At 45.7% G+C, this 15,808-nt stretch overlaps 1 protein-coding gene across 1 annotated transcript; it reads right to left on the reverse strand.

Moving 5' to 3' along the window:
• Window positions 1-220: 220 nt before the first annotated feature.
• LOC144695699 (uncharacterized) lies at window positions 221-14,748 on the reverse strand. The gene is made up of 4 exons (XM_078566689.1): window positions 14,525-14,748; window positions 4,035-5,042; window positions 1,883-1,961; window positions 221-1,428 (listed from the first exon to the last, which is right to left on the reverse strand). The coding sequence occupies exons 1-4, from the start codon at window positions 14,565-14,567 to the stop codon at window positions 1,344-1,346; spliced, it is 1,215 nt and encodes a 404-aa protein (XP_078422815.1). The 5' UTR covers window positions 14,568-14,748; the 3' UTR covers window positions 221-1,343.
• Window positions 14,749-15,808: the final 1,060 nt, after the last annotated feature.

Raw genomic sequence — 15,808 nt, forward strand, 5'->3', positions numbered from 1 at the left:
TGCATCAGTAACAGATTTATTTTCAAAGCATCCATCCCCAGCCCCTGATGTATCTCATAAGGACGTGTATTTTTGGGAACTGCAGCTGGAATTTGCAAGTTAATATTCACTTGTGTTACAATTGTCTAATGATAGCCCCCCACCCGTCTGACCTATCAGCAACCTCCTCCTCCAGAAAAATCCACACTCTCGTGGGTGACATGAATTGCACCAAATGACCAAGCAGGATTTCAAACAGTCCCCTTTAAATCGGGCCTGGTATTTTACAACAAGTTGAACCTGTCACCCAGCAAAAAGTCACTTAAAGCGTTTCACAGGAGCGACTATCCCCTTTGACAACAATTGCCATTATTATTTGACTCCACATGCTGGATTCATACAATAGTTGCATCAAATTAATTTAACACTGGGGTATTCTCAGCTTCATTGGAGGGTAATAATTAAATGTCCTTTAGGGAAGGAAACCTGCCATCCTTACCTGGTCTGGCCTCCATGTGACTCCAGACCCACTGCAATGTGGTTGACTCTTAATTGAAATAGCCGAGACAATCCACTCCTCCCCAAGGGCTATTAGGGATGGGCAATAAATGCTGGCCTAGCCAGCGATGCCCACATTCCATGAAAGAATAAATAAAAATGATGCTTAAAAATCGAAAAGGACTGATTTGGTGATGCTCCCCTGGCAGTGTGGATCCTTGCTAACAGTAAGCGCGGGTGGGAGAATCTGAGAGGCTGGTGTAGTGTTAAAGCTCGAACTCATTCCTGTCAAAGCTCTGGGCTGGTAAGGGAGCTGTTGCAAAATTACTCCTGGAAAGGTAATAATGACATATGAATAACCCTGTGGCATGCACACATACGTGGAGTAAAACTAAAACTTCAACCGTGATTGCATTTGAGAGTCACACTTCTCCGAATTTCTTCCTCAATCACCAACATCAACTTCAGGATTTAAAATTGAATTGAATTCTCATGAGAATAATATTTAAAACATGTCAGCCCACTGAATCATATTTCCATACGTAGTAGTAAATTCTGTCTCAGTTTTTGGTGGTGTTTATATGAAGGAGTGCTGGGACAATGGAAACGCCCCAGCATTAATCCCATCCTTAACTTGGGACTTTGGGTGTTGATGTTTGTAAGGATTCTGCGCAGACAGGTAGGTCATTTCACACAATGGGGGGAGTTTGGGTCTGAAGAAGAACAAATTTAAACCAGAGTACAATAAACGGGAAGTAATGAAGGAAATTTGATTATGCTTGGCCATGTTTTAAAAAAACAAGAGACTTCGATACCCTTCAGTTGATAGCCTAATATCAACAAGCCTTCAAAGTCCATTTGTCTTCTTAGGAATCATCATACAAAGGGTTATTGTAGTTCCCACATGATCCACAGTCCTGATCATCCAACAATCGTCCATATGCAGAATTCCTACAATAAATGAAAAATATTTCTTGAGATGACAATCTGAGTTGAAAAATATTCTCAAATTATCTTAGAAGCACACTTCAGGCCATTTAAAAAAAATAAATCAAAGTGATGAGAGGTTGTTACCATTTTACCAAGAGTCTGTCCTTTTAAAGGCAAGAATTTCAGTTGATATAACTCTGCTTACATGCAGAGTATGTATATGTCCCTCCTACCAGTCAGTCAAAACTCTTCCAGCGTTTTGCACACCTCTATCAAATCCCCACTTGACCTTCTCCACTCTATAGGGAACAATCCCAGCTTCTCTCCAGTGTTGGACTAGAGAAGGTATCAAACGTAATAACCCAAAGGATGTGACAGGAACATTAACACACACAAAAAAACTGACAATCAACTGCAATACTTGCATAACTGGAGGATTTCTTTCTGTAACAGAAAGAATTCATGTAGCTCTTACCTTAACTTAGAGTATACGACTCCTCCGAATAGTACCAATACAGCTATGATGACCACCACAGAAATGGCTGCCACACTTCCTGGTGATGGAAAAAAAAAACAAGTATGACCACGAGGCACATAGGCTGAATTTACAAAAGATGAAAAAGCTGAAATTGCTCAACATCTACATAGGGAAAGAGTACAATTGGAAATTGCTTGCAATAGAGAATGATCATTGAGATACCAACAGGCTATGTAGTTGGTAAAAGTCCTACAGGGTGACAAAAGACCAGGCATTTATTTTCCAAATTAGGATATGAAAATACATTCCAGATTGCAGCCTGATCTCCAGAATACAAAGAGGACGTGGAGGGGGATGCAGGATGTGCAAAAACCGGTTTGTAAGGGTGAAACCAGAAATGAGAGGTTATAACTTTCAGGAAATATTGAATGAGCTGGGGCTCTTTTCTCCAGAATAGAGAAGGCTGAGGAGTGATCTGATTAAGGCCCTAAAAATTGTGAAGGGGTTTGAAAGGATAGATGTAAAGAAGATGAATTCACTTGTGGGAGAGTCACCAGATATAAGATAGTCACTAATAATCCAATAGGGAATTCAGAAGAAACTTCTTTACCCAGAGAGTGGGGAGAATGTGGAACTCAGTGTCACATGGGTTGGTTGTAGTGAGTAGTATCGATACCTTTAAGGGGAAGCAAGACAAACAGAAGATGTAGAATAGAATAGGATTTCCTGATAGGTTGAGATAAGTAAATAGAGTGGGAGGATGCTCCTATGGCACATGAATACAGCTGCATGGCCTGTTTCTGTACTGAACATTCTATGTGTGTCTATGCTTTTTTTAATTATTCATTCATGGGATGTGGGCTTCGCTGGCTGGGTCAGTGTTTATTGCCCATCCCTAATTGCCCTTGAGAAGGTGGTGGTGAGCTGCCTTCTTGAACCGCTGCGGTCCATGTGGTGTAGGTACACCCACAGTGCTGTTAGGAAGGGAGTTCCAGGAATTTGACCCGCGACAGTGAAGGAACAGTGATATATTTCCAAGTCAGGATAGTGAGTGACTTGGAGGGGAACTTCCAGGTGGTAGTGTTCCCATCTATCTGCTGCCCTTGTCCTTCTAGATGGTAGTGGTCATGGGTTTGGAAGGTGCTTTCGAAGAAGCCTTGGTGAGTTCCTGCAGTGCATCTTGTAGATGGTACACTCTGCTGCTACTGTGCGTCAGTGGTGGAGGGAGGGAATGTTTGTGGATGGGGTGCCAATCAAGTGGGCTGCTTTGTCCTGGAAGGTTTCAAGCATTTTGAGTGTTGTGGGAGCTGCACTCATCCAGGCAAGTGGAGAGTATCCCATCACACTCCTGACTTGTGACTTGTAGATTGTGGACAGGCTTTGGGGAGTCAGGAGGTGAGTTACTCATCGTAGGATTCCTGGCCTCTGACCTGCTCTTGTAGCCACAGTATTTATATGGCTAGTCCAGTTCAGTTTCAGGTCAATGGTAATCTCCAGGATGTTGATAGTGAGATATTCAGTGATGGTAATGCCATTGAACGTCAAGGGGCGATAGTAATTACCTGGCACTTGTGCGGCATGAATGTTACTTGCCACTTGTCAGCCCAAGCCTGGATATTGTCCAGGTCTGGCTGCATTTGGACATGGACTGCTTCAGTATCTGAGGAGACGCAAATGGTGCTGAACATTGTGGCCTTGATGTCAAGGGCAATCATTCTCACCTCACCTCGGGAGTTCAGCTCTTTTGTCCATGTTTGAACCAAGGCTATATTGAGGTCAGGAGCTGAGTGGCCCAGGTGGAACCCAAACTGTGCATCAGTGAGCAGGTTATTGCTAAGCAAGTGCTGCTTGATAGCACTGTTGATAACCCCTTCCATTGGTTTACTGATGATCGAGAGCAGACTGATGGGGCGGTAATTGGCCAGGTTGGATTTGTCCTGCTTTTTGAGTACAGGACATACCTGGGCAATTTTCCACATAGCCAGGCAGATGCCAGTGTTGTAGCTGTACTGGAAAAGCTTGGCCTTAGTTGCAGAATATTTGGTTGTAATACATTAGCAACATTGCTTTATGATAACGATTAGGCTAAAACTTAATCACCCATTTCTGTTCAAGAGCGAATGGAAAGGAGTAGACTGTGCTCACTCACCTGCACTCAAACCGTCTGCAGATTGTTCAGTACTCCTGGTGATTGCCTGGGTTGAAGGGGCTGCAATATTGGATGTCTCTCCTGAGGTTGTCGAACTTGGTTTGTGTGAAGCTGATGGTGTTGCCGTTGACAATGAAAACAATGTGGTCACGACAGCAGCAATTGTCGTCTTCCCATTTGTGACAGAGGTGGTTTCTGATGCAGTTGTGCTGCTTTCCATCAGGGTTATGGTGGAAGTTACATGCAGTGCAGTTGTCACATCTGTTGGTTGGTTTACAGTGGTGGACGACCTTGATAAACTTGGAGTTGCTGTGGTTTGGGCTATGGTTGAATTTGACTGTGTACTGGACTGACTTGCTGTTTGGGCTGGGGTTGATCTTGAGGGTGATGGTCCGATAGCTGTTGACTGGTTTAAAGTTGAAGTTGACTGTAATGTACTAGTACTACTTGAATTTGGTGTATTGGTATCAGTTGGCTGGGCTAAAGCTGATGTAGGCTGTGAGATACTTGTTGGTTGGGTAGTGGTTGCATTTGACTCTGTATCAGATTGACCTGTTGTCTGGGTTGTGATTGATGTGGACAGTGATGAACCGCTATTTGTTGATTGACCTAAAGTTGAAGTTGACTGCAATGTATTTATAATGTCTGTTGGCTGGTTTACTGATGAAGATAATTGCTGTGAATTTGTATTAGATATTATAGTTTCATCTGTGGTGCTTATACTTGTTGTCACTGATGCAAGTTCTTGATTAGAGATTGAGATCATTGGTACAGATCTCTCTGAAAAAGGAGGGTTAGATTTGGTGTTTGGAGATGTATTGGCTGCTGGAATGGTTGTTGTGACTTTGGTCAGTCCTTTGGTGCTTGATTCTGTGTTGGTTGTGAGTGAAGTTTGGGCCATAGATTGAGTGGTGCTCAATGGACTTTTTTCCAAATCATTTGTTGATCCAAAAGTACCGGGCAATGATTCTGCTGCATTTTCTTGGGCTGAAATTCTAACACTCAATTCTGCAAAATAAACAAAATAAAGCTGATGAACAGGAAAAGCTTGGAAAATAATTTATTGTTCTTGGAGAATGTGCAGAGGAGATTTACTAGACTGGGACAGGGAATGACAGAGGAAAGACTGGAGAAGCTGGGATTGTTCTCATTAGAGCAGAGAAGGTTAAGGGGAGATTTAATGGAGTCTTTCAAACTGATGAGGGGTTTTAATAGAGTAAATAATGAACAACTGTTTCCACTGACGGGAGGGTCAGTAACCAGAAGACCCAGATTTAAGGTAATTGCAGAAGAACAAGAGGTGGGTATGAAGAGAATTTATTTCACACAGTGAGTTGTTGTGATCTGGGCCTGAATTTTTCAGAGGGCAGGGTCTCACTTTCTGCCGTCTGAAGAGTCGGAGGGGGAACACATCCCTGCCAACTCTGAGTGCCCTGCAGCCACTTGACGTTCGAATGAACATTAAGGGACAGCAGGAGGGACTTTGCCCCTCACTCGGGAGGAAGTCCAGCTTTAGAGAACTGTTGGCCAATCTGATTGGCTGGGAGCTGTGTAGTTCCTGCGGTAACAGCTCTGCAGTGGACAGAAGAGGAGCTTCAGGAGGACGTTGGAGCCGAAGTCTGGGGAGTGGAGGCCCAGGTAAAAGGGGTCCCAGGGCGAGGAGGGTGGGGAAGGCCTGGGGGGTGGGGACCTTAAGGCCGACTACAGAAGGGGGCTTCTGATGGAGGTGCCATGCCGTCACCCCCCTCCCGCCACCCCCCTCCCACCAACACCCCCACCCACACCCCTCCCACCACCCTCCTCCCACCCCCCACCCACCACCTCCCCACCCACCACCTCCCCACCCACCCCCCTCCCACCATCCTCCTCCCACCCCCCACCCACCCCCCTCCCACCAACCCCCCCACCTATCGCCCACCCCCCTCCCACCAACCTCCTCCCACCAACCCCCCCACACACCCCCCACCCCTCCACCACCCCACCCCCCACCTCCCACCTTCCTGCCCAGGGTCTAACTCTGTTTAATTTCAGCCTTCCTTTATGCCAGCTCAATCCTCCCGCCAGTCTAAAAATTGAGGCTGGACAGGAAAGGGCCCTTAAGTCGCCACTAGTTGGCCACTTAAATGCCTCAATTGGGGCAAGGGCGATCTCCCCATCCGAGGCCTTGCCTGTCACAGTGTAAAATCACTGCGTGGCTGTGGCTGGCGGGAACCCGCAGGGAATCCCGTCCCTTCAATTTCACGCTAGCCCCCCCTTCCCCCGCCCCACCCCCCACCTCCTCCCACCCGCCTGAAAACCCGCTGGTGGGGGGAGTGTAAAATTCACACCCTGGACTGTGCTGCCTGAAAGGGTGTTGGAAGCAGGTTCAGTATTAACCTTCCAAAAGGAATTGGATAAGTATTTGAAAAGGAAAAGAAATGCAGGTCTATGGTGAAAGAGCCGGGAGTGTGGGGCTAATTGGATAGCTCTTTCACAGAGTTGGCACAGGCACGATGGGCCAAATGGCCTCCTTTGCTGTTGCATGATCCTATCATTAATGTAGCTCCCCTGTGTAAGGCAGGTAAAACTAACGACAAAGAAGTAAAGCACATGGATCCCAAGGAGACTCAAGGGTTGTATATAGTTTAAATCGATGCTTCCCTATTCCACACATACATCTCAAGTAGTGCATACTAACAGGCCTAAGCATTCCTATTTAGGATTCATCCACCAATGAGACAACAGAATTAAGAGCAGCCCTTTCCAAAACCCCCCCCCCACACACAAAATTCAAACAGCACTTATCAGTGCATAAGAAATATGGCCATTAATTGCACTGAAATGCCTGGATATTGTGAGCTTGTTTTTCCATTATTCAACAAGACAAACACATGGTTAAGACACATGTAAGCTGTAACTACCTAGAAAGCTAATTCACTGACGTAAACAGCTAAAATGTTGTCACAGGCGTTCCAAAGTTCAATAATCCAATAACATCAGTCAAATCAAACTTACTAATTACATTGATGTTTCTTTACCTGAATGACTAAGCAGAATTTGTAAATTTATGAAACTTTTTTTTAAACTTTAAATACAAAACTTGCACATTTTATTGAGTTATCTTATTCACTATGGCGTTTTTGAGGAGTTCCTATTATTTGCCATCTATTGAGCACGACACCCACATGTTACACCAGCTGAATATTCACGTTTTCACGCAAGTACACCTGCAAAGTTCTCCAAATGAAACCGGAACAAACAGATCTTGCGAGAAAGTTTGATCCAACTCATTAAGCTTCTTTATTTCACAGCAAGTGAACATAACGACCAATAGAGATACAGTTCGATCAGTACGTTTCCAGGACTCCAACGGTTACATTATGAGGAGACAGCTGTTTATTTTTTGTTCATTCACACGATGTGGGCATTGCTGACAACATCAGCATTTATTGCCCATCCCTACCTGTCCTTGCGAAGGTGGCGATGAGCTGCCCTCTGGCTAACTGAATGGTTTGCTCGGCCATCTCAGAGGGTACTTAAGAGCCAACCACATTGTTGAGGGTCTGGAGTCACATGTAGGCCAGACTGGGTCAAAATGGCAGATTTCCCTCCATAAAGGACATTAGTGAACCAGATAGGATTTACAGCAATCTGGTAATTTCGCGGTCACCATTACTCATATGTAATACATAAGTTTTGTACTTTAAGTTTCGGAAATTTGCAAATTCTGCTTAGTCATCGAGGTAAAGAAACATCAGTAAAATGAGCAAATTTGATTTAACTGATGTGATTGAACTTAGCAATGCCTGTGATAACTTTTTAACTGCTTGCTTCAGTGAGTTAGCTGCCAGGTGTGTCTTGCCGAATTGTGGAAAGTCCAGCTCATAATTCACAGGCATGTCAATGCAATTAACAGCTCTATTTCTTATTCACTGAATGGTGCGGTTTGAATGTTGCAGTAGTTTCACAGTCGCCATTATTGGTGCTAGCTTTTTACACCCAATTTATTTAATTAATTAGATTTAAATTCTCCCTTGGCTCTGGGTGGGGGGGGGGTGGGATTCAACTCATGTCTCCAGATCATTAGTCCAGTAACATAACCGCTGTGCTAGCGTCCCCTAGGTTAAATAAAATACAAAATGTACTAAAACTAAACACCACACTTTTCAGGTGCTGATCTACAAATTCCACATGGTTAACCCAAATGATTTTATATTCACATCGGAACAAGGAAACAGAAGCATTACCAGGAGAACCCGGCAGAGGATCCAGAATCCAGATTAAAGAGCATCTGTGACTCAGGAAGTGGGTGGCTAAATTTCCTGCTCACCACAGGAGCAGGCAGGACACTGCATGATAAAGGCAGTGGTCTACCTAAGGTCATCTCTCCACACCTCGCAGTCATGCACTTTCCTCTTCGGTTGCTTGAAGAAACCTCCCATTTTCAATTTCAATGAGCAATTTGATTCAAGAAAGGAATATATGAGGTGGGTTCCATTGCCTTCCCCACGTGTGCTGCTAAGGAAGCACAATTCCTTTTCCCAAAGGATCCTCTGCCTGTAAGTAGCCGTTATCCCTTGAGGTTCTTGCTCCTCCGCCATCGCTACTGAAAATTCACTGGTTCTGCTGCTGCCCATGGCCCATTACCTAGGCCTGGGGTGACTTGCAAAAGCTGCGTTATACCAAGGCTAAATACTAAATCCAGAAAGTTCCTTGTGCACATCCTGCAGAAACGTGTGGAGCAGAACTGCTACATCAGCACAAACCACAATGGAGACCATCAGTGATCTCTAACGAAACCAACAAGAGTCATTTGGTAGTACAGAACTTGAGTATTGTTGAAGAGATGTTTTTCGTTGAAGCTTTTTGTCTTGCACTCATCAGGACAATTCGTAAAAATACCAAATAAAAAGGGACCAATAATTTATCCTATATGAGAAGAGAGTGCTGATTGGTTGGCAAATGAACTCTGACTGGTAGAGGTGTTGCCATTGAGAATGCACCAGTTGATAGTGACTAACAGTTAACTGCTAAGCATTATTTGAAATTTAAACCAGGCAGCTTGACTCTGATTGGTCAGGACATTGCCCTGGGGAATGAACCACTGAATGGCTGTCATTTATTTTGTTCAGTTTGTTTAGCTGAAACAGGCACAATGTGTGTACATGTACTTTCTGTCTGCAAACAACAGGGCTCTATGTATTAATATATGTAGCCTCCAGTACATGAAAATGTGCCATACTGCGAGCCTCAAAGACAATCTTAGATTGGTTGTCAGTGTAATTCTTTAATGTAAGGATTATTTAGCAAATGTTGTCCAATCGCGGAATCACATCTAATGTTGGACGCTGTGTTTTGAGTTTTGCAAGCCCGGGCTGGTTGGGTACAGTCTGTACCCTGCCCGTTGCAAACAGCGACTGGGTCATGCTGTTTGACACGATCTGCTGGTCTTTGGGATGTACAGCCTACATACCTAGCATTACACTGGCACTGAAATTCATTGCCCATTTACCCATTTGTGCGATAGACAGAACATGTTTTTGGCTTGACGGCAGCAACCTGTTAGTGACAAATAACACTCGTGTTGCTATTGTATAGTAGCAGCGTGAAACAGCTAGCTTCACCTGTTGCTCAAATTTTTGAGATACCTTGCCCTTCCAGGGTAATCTGAGCTGGACTGGGCTCTTTTCAGGGCCGAAAGCGACAGCCTTAGGCCCATTCATGAGTTTGCGCGATATGCAGTGTGAAATGATCTGCCCAGGACTGTCACTATCCTGCACAATGTCTTTGATGCCCCTATTTAAGCAACAAGATTGCAAATAGCAAATAGCTCAGGCCCTATTTACGAGAAGCGTCTCTTTGGTTGAATGATGCTCAATCTCCTACCCCTCGCATATTTCCGATATGTGGATGATATGTTTGCTATATTTAAATACGCAGCTGCATGTAACAATTTCCTTACATGTCTTAGTGGGCTCCATCCTGCACTCAAATTCGCTTATGAAATGGGGCAGTCAAATGAACTCCCTTTCCTTGACATACTAGTTGAAAGATCTTCCAGGGGGTTCTAGACCATGGACTACCGCAAGCCTTCCTCCACTGGTCAATATACGCATTGGGACTCTTCACATGCTATAAGATTGGCCTCAGCGGCAACCTTGTAAATAAGGCCTGAGCCATTTGCTCACCATGCAAACTTGATGCTTGATCCAATCAGAGTCAAGCTGCCTGGTTTAAATTTCAAACAGTGTTTGGCAGTTAACTGTCAATCACCATCAACTGGTGCATTCTCCATGGCAATACTTCTACCAATTAGGGTCTACTTGCCAAATAATGAGCACTCTCTTCTCATACAGTAGAAATTATTGTTCCCTTTACACTTGGTATTCTTGCGAATTGTCCTGATGAGTGCAAGACAAAAGATTTCGACAAAAAATGTCTCCTTTTAAAACCAATAATGAGGATTCCACAGCTATAACTCTCCAATACTTCAGAAATATAAGCCACACAACAACAATTGTCATTTTTATAGCACTGATAACTTAATAAAAGGTCCCAAATGCTTCACAGGAGTGTTATCAAACCAGTGCATCTTTAGATGGTACACACTGCTGCTACTGTACGTCAGTGGTGGAGGGAGTGAATGTTTGTGGATGGAGTGCCAATCAAGTGGGCTGCTTTGTCCTAGACTCTTGCTTCTTGAGTGTTGTGGGAGCTGCACTCATCCAGGCAAGTGAGGATTATTCCATCGCACTCCTGGCTTGTGCCTTGTAGATGGAGGACAGGCTTTGGGGAGTCAGGAGGTGAGTTACTTACCACAGGATTCCCAGCCTCTGACCTGCTCTTGTAGCCGCAGTATTTATATGGCGTGTCCAGTTCAGTTTCAGTTTTGAGAACCCCAAAACCTTTCAGGGAGCTGGTCTATGCCTGGTACAATTGTGGCTCAATCGGTAGCACTCTCACTTTTAATTAAAAAGCTTGCAGGTTCAAGTTACACTACAGAGACATAAGCACAAAAGTCCAGACAGTGCCTCCTACTGAGGGAACACTACACTGTCAGAGGTGCTGTCTTTTGGATGAGGTGTTAAACCGAGACCTTCTGCCCTCTCAGGTGGGTGTTAAAGTTCACACAGCACTTCTTCGAAGAAGAACTGGGGAAATAAGCAACATTTATTCCCCAAGGAGCAGGTTATCTGCTCATTAGCACAATGTTATTGTGGGAGCTTTCTGTGTGGCAAACTGGCGGCAGCAATTTCCACATTGCAACAGTGACCACACTTCAAAAAGATCACAGACCTGAAATGTTAGGCCAGATGTTGGTCAAGTAGGGATGCCTTGGCAAACTTTAAAAAAATAGTGGGTGGGATCCAGAAGCGTAAGGACCCCCCCACCTGCCCCCTCCATTTCCAGCAGCTACTATTTCTGGCGGCAGGGCAAAGGGTGGGAGTGAACTGCACAGGCTCAAAACACCATCTGCTGGATATTAGTGGTGAGGTCAAACATACCCCATTTTCACTGTTCCAAGGCCCTTGTAGAACCACAAATTTATGCAAGATGCATAGTTGCTTGTGATGGGAGGATTTAAGGTCTTGTTTAAGTGTCTTAATCTGAAGTGATTTAAATCCCCAGTCCTTTAAAATTGAAAGAAAAAGTCTGCAGCTTTCAAGAGTGAAAATAGACACTGGCTGCTGGAGTGCTTTGATTAACAGCCCATCTGGTGTAACTCAGAAAAAAACACTCGCCATCTGTTTATGTGATTTCAATAGGCTCCATTGTTTACGTTTTGCAAGATTTGTTATTATAGCTGAACATGCTTTGAATGTTTGGCTGAGTTTCAAAAGTTCCAGGACCACTGATCTAGCAATAGGCTGTATAAAATTAGACATTTTGATTGGCAGTTTTAAGAGATTATTAAAGGATTAGGCAGCTTTGATGTGGTGGATGAAATAGCTATTTGTTTGCTTTTACAACAGATAGCCCAGTTGAGGGGGTTTACATTTTTTGAATGGGTTTCATGAATGAGAGTTTTTCTCAGTATCAAAGTATGTTTGAGTGAGACATCTATTAGGTTGTTAGAAGTTTATCTTTTTTTATTTCCTTACAGTTCCTGAGGTCTGCCTATAGTGGATAATGGTTGAGTGGCAATGGAGGATACATGGGAAGAATGAAGAGGGCATGGGGGTATAAGAGAGCTTGGAGTAGGCATGGGGAGTATGGAGGTACGAGGAGAAATGGAGGGTGTATGAGGGAGCATGGAAGTGGCATGTAGGGTGGGTGTGGAGGAGAGGATTTTTAAAATTCATTCACGGGATATGGGCTTCACTGGCTGGGCCAGCATTTATTGCCCATCCCTACTTGCCCTTGAGGAGGTGGTGGTGAGCTGCCTTCTTGAACCGCTGCAGTCCATGTGGTGTAGGTACACCCACAGTGCTGTTAGGGTGGGAGTTCCAGGATTTTGACCCAGCGACAGTGAAGGGATGGTGATATATTTCCAAGTCAGGATGGTGAGTGACTTGGAGGGGAACTTCCAGGTGTTGGTGTTCCCATCTATCTGCTGCCCTTGTCCTTCTAGGTGGTAGAGGTTGTGAGTTTGGAAGGTGCTGTCAAGGGAGCCTTGGTGAATTCCTGCAATGCATCTTGTAGATGGTACACACTGCTGCTACTGTGCGTCGGTGGTGAAGGGAGTGAATGTTTGTGGTTGGGATGCCAATCAAGTGGGCTGCCTTGTTCTGGACAGTGTCAAGCTTCTTGAGTGTTGTGGGAGCTGCACTCATCCAGGCAAGTGGAGAGTATTCCGCCACACTCCTGACTTGTGCCTTGTAGATGGTGGACAGGCTTTGGGGAGTCAGGAGGTGAGTTACTTGCCGTGGGATTCCTAGCCTCTGATCTGCTCTTGTAGCCACAGTATTTAAATGGCTGGTCCAGTTCAGTTTCTGGTCAATGGTTAGGTGTGAGGGTTGAGGGCTATACGGCCACAACACTTTTAATACAACTGGTCCAAAGCCCCTGAGAGTCTTTTATCCTCAGCCCTCAGTCACCTCCGTGACCACCACTGACCAGCCTCTGGAGACGCCAGACCCAACTTCACCCCAGCCCCGCTTCCCAGAGTGAAAACATAGCGGGCGGGGATCCTTTTAAAGGAAACAGGTCTCCCGGGTTTGGAAATTTCCCAACTTGATCTTCCCGCCTCGTTAGTGAAATTTGGCCCAGGCGCTGTTCCCCCACCCCCCGGAGATGCTGGCTGAGGTTTTCCAGCATTTTCCATTTTTATCTCAAAGAATACCTCACTGGTTCGAAAGCACTTTGGGACACCCTGAGGTCATGAAAGATGCTTCATAAATGCAGATTCTTTCTTTCTTTCTTTAAATGCTATTCAATGAGTAGTGTGTCTGTGTTTATCTGGCACGTCGTAGATAAAGCAGTGACAGTTGAGGTTTAAAGTTGATAACATGGATATGAACATCTGTAATACTTAGATATCTAGTCTGCCACATTCACCATCCTACAGTGAACATGTGTGTTATCAAATATCAGAGATTCCCAGCTGTTGAATCTAAAACATTGACAAATTACCAACTTAATAGTGAGGGAAATATGAATTCTCTAGACTCTTAACTCCCTTTGATGAAAGATCATCGACCTGAAACATTAACTCTGTTTCTCTCTCCACAGATACCGCCTGACCTGCTGAGTGTTTCCAGCATTTTCTGTTTTTATTTCCGATTTCCAGCATCTGCAGTATTTATGCCTTTTTGTTTAACGTTACCATTTCTGACAAAGTGTCAGAAGAGCTAGCTACAACCACGGTAACTTTAACAATCACCACTCTTATTTCATTACAATGAGCTTGTAACTATAATTATGCTGCATTTACTGACTTAAACCATCCAGTTTAAGTCAAACTAACAATGCCAATCTTACAGGAAGGTAAAGCATAATTTAATTTAGAGTTGGGTCCTTAAAAACAACTTACGTTTACATAGTGCCTGCAATTTGCAAGGTGTTTCACAGGAGTGATTATAGGGCATAATTTAACACTGAGTCACACGGGGAGATATTAGGACCTAAAGCTTGGTCAAAGAGGTAGGTTTTAAAGTAGGTCTCAAAGGAGGAGAGAGGCAGAGGGGTTTAGGATGGGAACTCCAGAGTATTAGGGTGAAGGTAGCTGAAGGGAAGGCCAACAATGGAGGAGTGATTAAAATTGGGGATGTTCAAGAATTGGAGGAGGACAGATCTCTGGAGTGTTGTGGCTGGAGGTGTTTAGAGCCTTCAAGTCTTCCTCTTTCTCCATTAGATACCCCATATCCACTAAACATCACAGATGGCCATCCAGATACCCCTAACCCCGGCTACCCTGTGTCCATCCTAGATACTCCCCTACCTCCACCTGAGTACCACCTATGGCCACCCACAATGGAAACTCATTCAATTTACCCTTCAAACACGTTTCTTTGTCCTGTCGCTGATTTTGTCTGACCAGCTGGACTGTGACAGTTCATGCAACAACTCACCTGCACTCAGTGCCAGAGCAGCTAGTGCAATATTCCAGAGCATTGCCGCGGGAGCCAGTGGCGCTGGGGTGGCGGACGGAGGGAGAGCTCAGGAAGCTGGGGCGGAGTGTTGGAGTCACTGAGAGAGGGAGGGAGAGGGAGAGGGAAGGCTCTCCGATCCGGGAGGGTGCAGTGGAAAGCCGGAGTAGGGGAGCTGGTGCACTGAGTCCTGTTCCAATCCGGAGACACTCCAGTTAAAACCCGGAGTCTCTGTCCCTGCAGCTCTGCTCCCGGAGTTAGATTCCGGCTGGGGTCCTGGGCTGGTGGGATCCCCTTTGTGACTGTGCCGCCCTATCGGGATCCGATGTTGAGCTGGACTCCGCTTCTGCTGATACCCGGGGATCTGGGATCCAGAGTGTTGGGATCCGCCGTGTGACCGCCTCTGGGGTTTGAGTTGGGATCCGGATTGTGACCTGTCGCTTTCCTGGGATCCGGAGCGTGTCTCTGGGATCCGGTGTTTCTCTGGGATCCGGTGTTTCTCTGGGATCCGGAGTGTGTCTCTGGGATCCGGAGTGTGTCTCTGGGATCCGGTGTTTCTCTGGGATCCGGAGTGTGTCTCTGGGATCCGGTGTTTCTCTGGGATCCGGTGTTTTTCTGGGATCCGGAGTGTCTCTGGGATCCGGTGTTTCTCTGGGATCCGGAGTGTCTCTGGGATCCGGAGCGTGTCTCTGGGATCCGGTGTTTCTCTGGGATCCGGAGTGTGTCTCTGGGATCCGGTGTTTCTCTGGGATCCGGTGTTTCTCTGGGATCCGGAGTGTCTCTGGGATCCGGAGCGTGTCTCTGGGATCCGGTGTTTCTCTGGGATCCGGAGTGTGTCTCTGGGATCCGGTGTTTCTCTGGGATCCGGAGTGTGCCTCTGGGATCCGGTGTGTCTCTGGGATCCGGTGTTTCTCTGGGATCCGGAGTGTGCTTCTGGGATCCGGTGTGTCTCTGGGATCCGGAGTGTGTCTCTGGGATCCGGTGTTTCTCTGGGATCCGGAGTGTGCTTCTGGGATCCGGTGTGTCTCTGGGATCCGGAGTGTCTCTGGGATCCGGAGTGTGCCTCTGGGATCCGGTGTTTCTCTGGGATCCGGAGTGTGTCTCTGGGATCCGGAGTGTCTCTGGGATCCGGTGTGTCTCTGGGATCCGGAGTGTGTCTGGGTCCAGTCTCTCTCCGCTCTCTGTGTGTGTGTGTGTGTCTGGGTCCAGTCGGGGTGCAATGTTCTGTATGAGCTGCGCACTGAATCATATCTTCAAACCCACTCT

This window comes from Cetorhinus maximus, chromosome 1 (genome assembly GCF_964194155.1).
Source record: "Cetorhinus maximus chromosome 1, sCetMax3.hap1.1, whole genome shotgun sequence".
Lineage (NCBI taxonomy): Eukaryota > Metazoa > Chordata > Chondrichthyes > Lamniformes > Cetorhinidae > Cetorhinus > Cetorhinus maximus.